General features: G+C 57.6%; 1 protein-coding gene across 1 annotated transcript; it reads left to right on the top strand.

Moving 5' to 3' along the window:
- The first annotated feature begins 698 nt into the window (after positions 1-698).
- Positions 699-1,392, top strand: LOC123182782 (rapid alkalinization factor). Its single transcript, XM_044595447.1, has one exon. The coding sequence runs from the start codon at positions 788-790 to the stop codon at positions 1,121-1,123; it is 336 nt and encodes a 111-aa protein (XP_044451382.1). The 5' UTR covers positions 699-787; the 3' UTR covers positions 1,124-1,392.
- The last annotated feature ends 578 nt before the right edge of the window (positions 1,393-1,970 follow it).

Below are 1,970 nucleotides of genomic sequence, written 5' to 3'. Positions count from 1 at the left end.
GGCGATCGCGTTGATCCGCAGCCAGCCAGCAGCGACCGACTGTGCAAGCGCAGTCGCTGGAAGCAAGCAGGCCGCACGGTTCCACTGGACTGGAGCCTGTCGACCGGCCGGGCGACGGACGCGCACGGCGGGCGACCGGGTCCGTCCGTTGGTGAAGCCACATGCGGTGGGCAGCAACCAAACCAACCAACGCCGTCCTCCGCCCACCATCATTTCATTGCACCAACTGCTGCTGCTGCTGGAAGCGTCACGATCACGATGATCGACGGAGGTGGTTGCCCTTGCCCGGCGCTGCGGCGTCACATCAGGGTACGACTCGGCAAACCGGAGCAGTTGATGGCAGCTGGACCTCACCAAGATCAAGATGGATCGCCGGCGGAGGGATGGCGACCGGTCAGGCTGACCGGCAGCAAGCAGGCAGATATATTTTCCATCACCAGAAGAAATCGGTGATCGGATAAAATAGCACTATCATACAATCATCACCTGAGAGAAAAACATATTCCGATTCTCTGTTAGGGCTCGTACGTACCTGAAGCTGAACGGACCGGCCAGTGCATTCATCCACCCGGCATTATTGGCCGTTGGTTGGTGTCACGCGGCCGGGCCGGTCAGTGGGCCGGGCCCACGCGTCATCCCATCCACCCCACCCCACACCCTCTCCGTCTGTCACCTAGTATAAACCCATTTGCCGGTGGCAGAGGCCAGGCACAAGCACCAAACCCCACGCCCGCACCCAAGAAAGCAGAGCATTCCCCATCCCCACTCCGCTTTCCCCTTCCTCGCCATGGCAGCCAAGGCCCCCGCCCTCGCGGCGCTCCTCCTCCTCGCCGCCGCTTCCCTCCTGCTCGCCCGCGGCGCCGAGGCCGGGGCCGGGGAGGTGCCGCTGAGCTGGGAGCTGGGCGTGGAGGACGTCGCCGACGACGGGTACGGCCTCACCGGCGGCGACGCGGTGGCGCGGCGCGTGCTGCAGAGCGGCAACGGCTACATCAGCTACGGCGCGCTGCGGCGGGACAACGTGCCCTGCTCCGTGCGCGGCTCCTCCTACTACAACTGCCGCCCCGGCGGCCAGGCCAACCCCTACTCCCGCGGCTGCTCCGCCATCACGCGCTGCCGCGGCTGATTGAGCCACCCGCCGATCCGCCCCCGTCCCCGTCCAGGTTGGTTGATTGAGATGCCGCTCCGTGTCCTCCGCTCGCTCCGCTGAAGATGCAGAGTACATTTCTTTCATGCTGCTGTTTTAGTACCCGATTCCAAGAGGTCGCGTCTGTTGATGTAAATCGAAATCCAAGCCGTGTTTGTATAAACTGATGGATGATTGATTGATTTCCTATGGCCGTGAACCTGTGATGCGCTGCTTGTTGATTTTGTTGATTTATGGTTGTCTGCTTATTTTTGCTGCTTCTGTTAGTCTGAATGTCTGATAATTAGGCTGGCACTAGCTGCTGTGACGATTCTTTCTTCCACTTGCAAATTTCGGTCGTGCGATCCATGATTGCTTGTTGATTTGGGTGGGAATCCAGCGAGTGCCTCTCTGATTGTCTCCCTACTTTTGGTGATTCAGTCAGTCTGATAATACCAATTAGCCTAGCTGCTGTAATGATTCATAGTACTTGCTTTGTTTCCCTTGCAAATTTCGATTTGTGCCGTCCCTCAGTTGCATTGGGTATGCTTTGCTATTGCCTCGAACAGAGAGAGGGTCAACTACTCGAGTTGTGTAAATTAGAATGGTTCTAGGAGGGAGATTGCTCCCCTGCCCCCATTTTCCTTGGAAAATAGGAGTACTCCTGCAAGTATTGTTTATGCTTGCATGATTGAAACTCATGAGGATTCTGCAAACTGGCCATGGGATTGCACAGCTTTGAAATTCGATCTCGTTGTGCAGCAGCTGGGATTGCGGAACTGGCCAAAGGATTGCAGAACTCATGACAACGTGTCTTTTGATCTCCTCCGTCCAGAACGTGCCCCTC

Source organism: Triticum aestivum, chromosome 1D, assembly GCF_018294505.1.
Source record: "Triticum aestivum cultivar Chinese Spring chromosome 1D, IWGSC CS RefSeq v2.1, whole genome shotgun sequence".
Classification (NCBI taxonomy): Eukaryota; Viridiplantae; Streptophyta; class Magnoliopsida; order Poales; family Poaceae; genus Triticum; species Triticum aestivum.
Note: the sequence above shows the minus strand (reverse complement) of the source record. Positions and strands in the feature narration are given on the sequence as shown.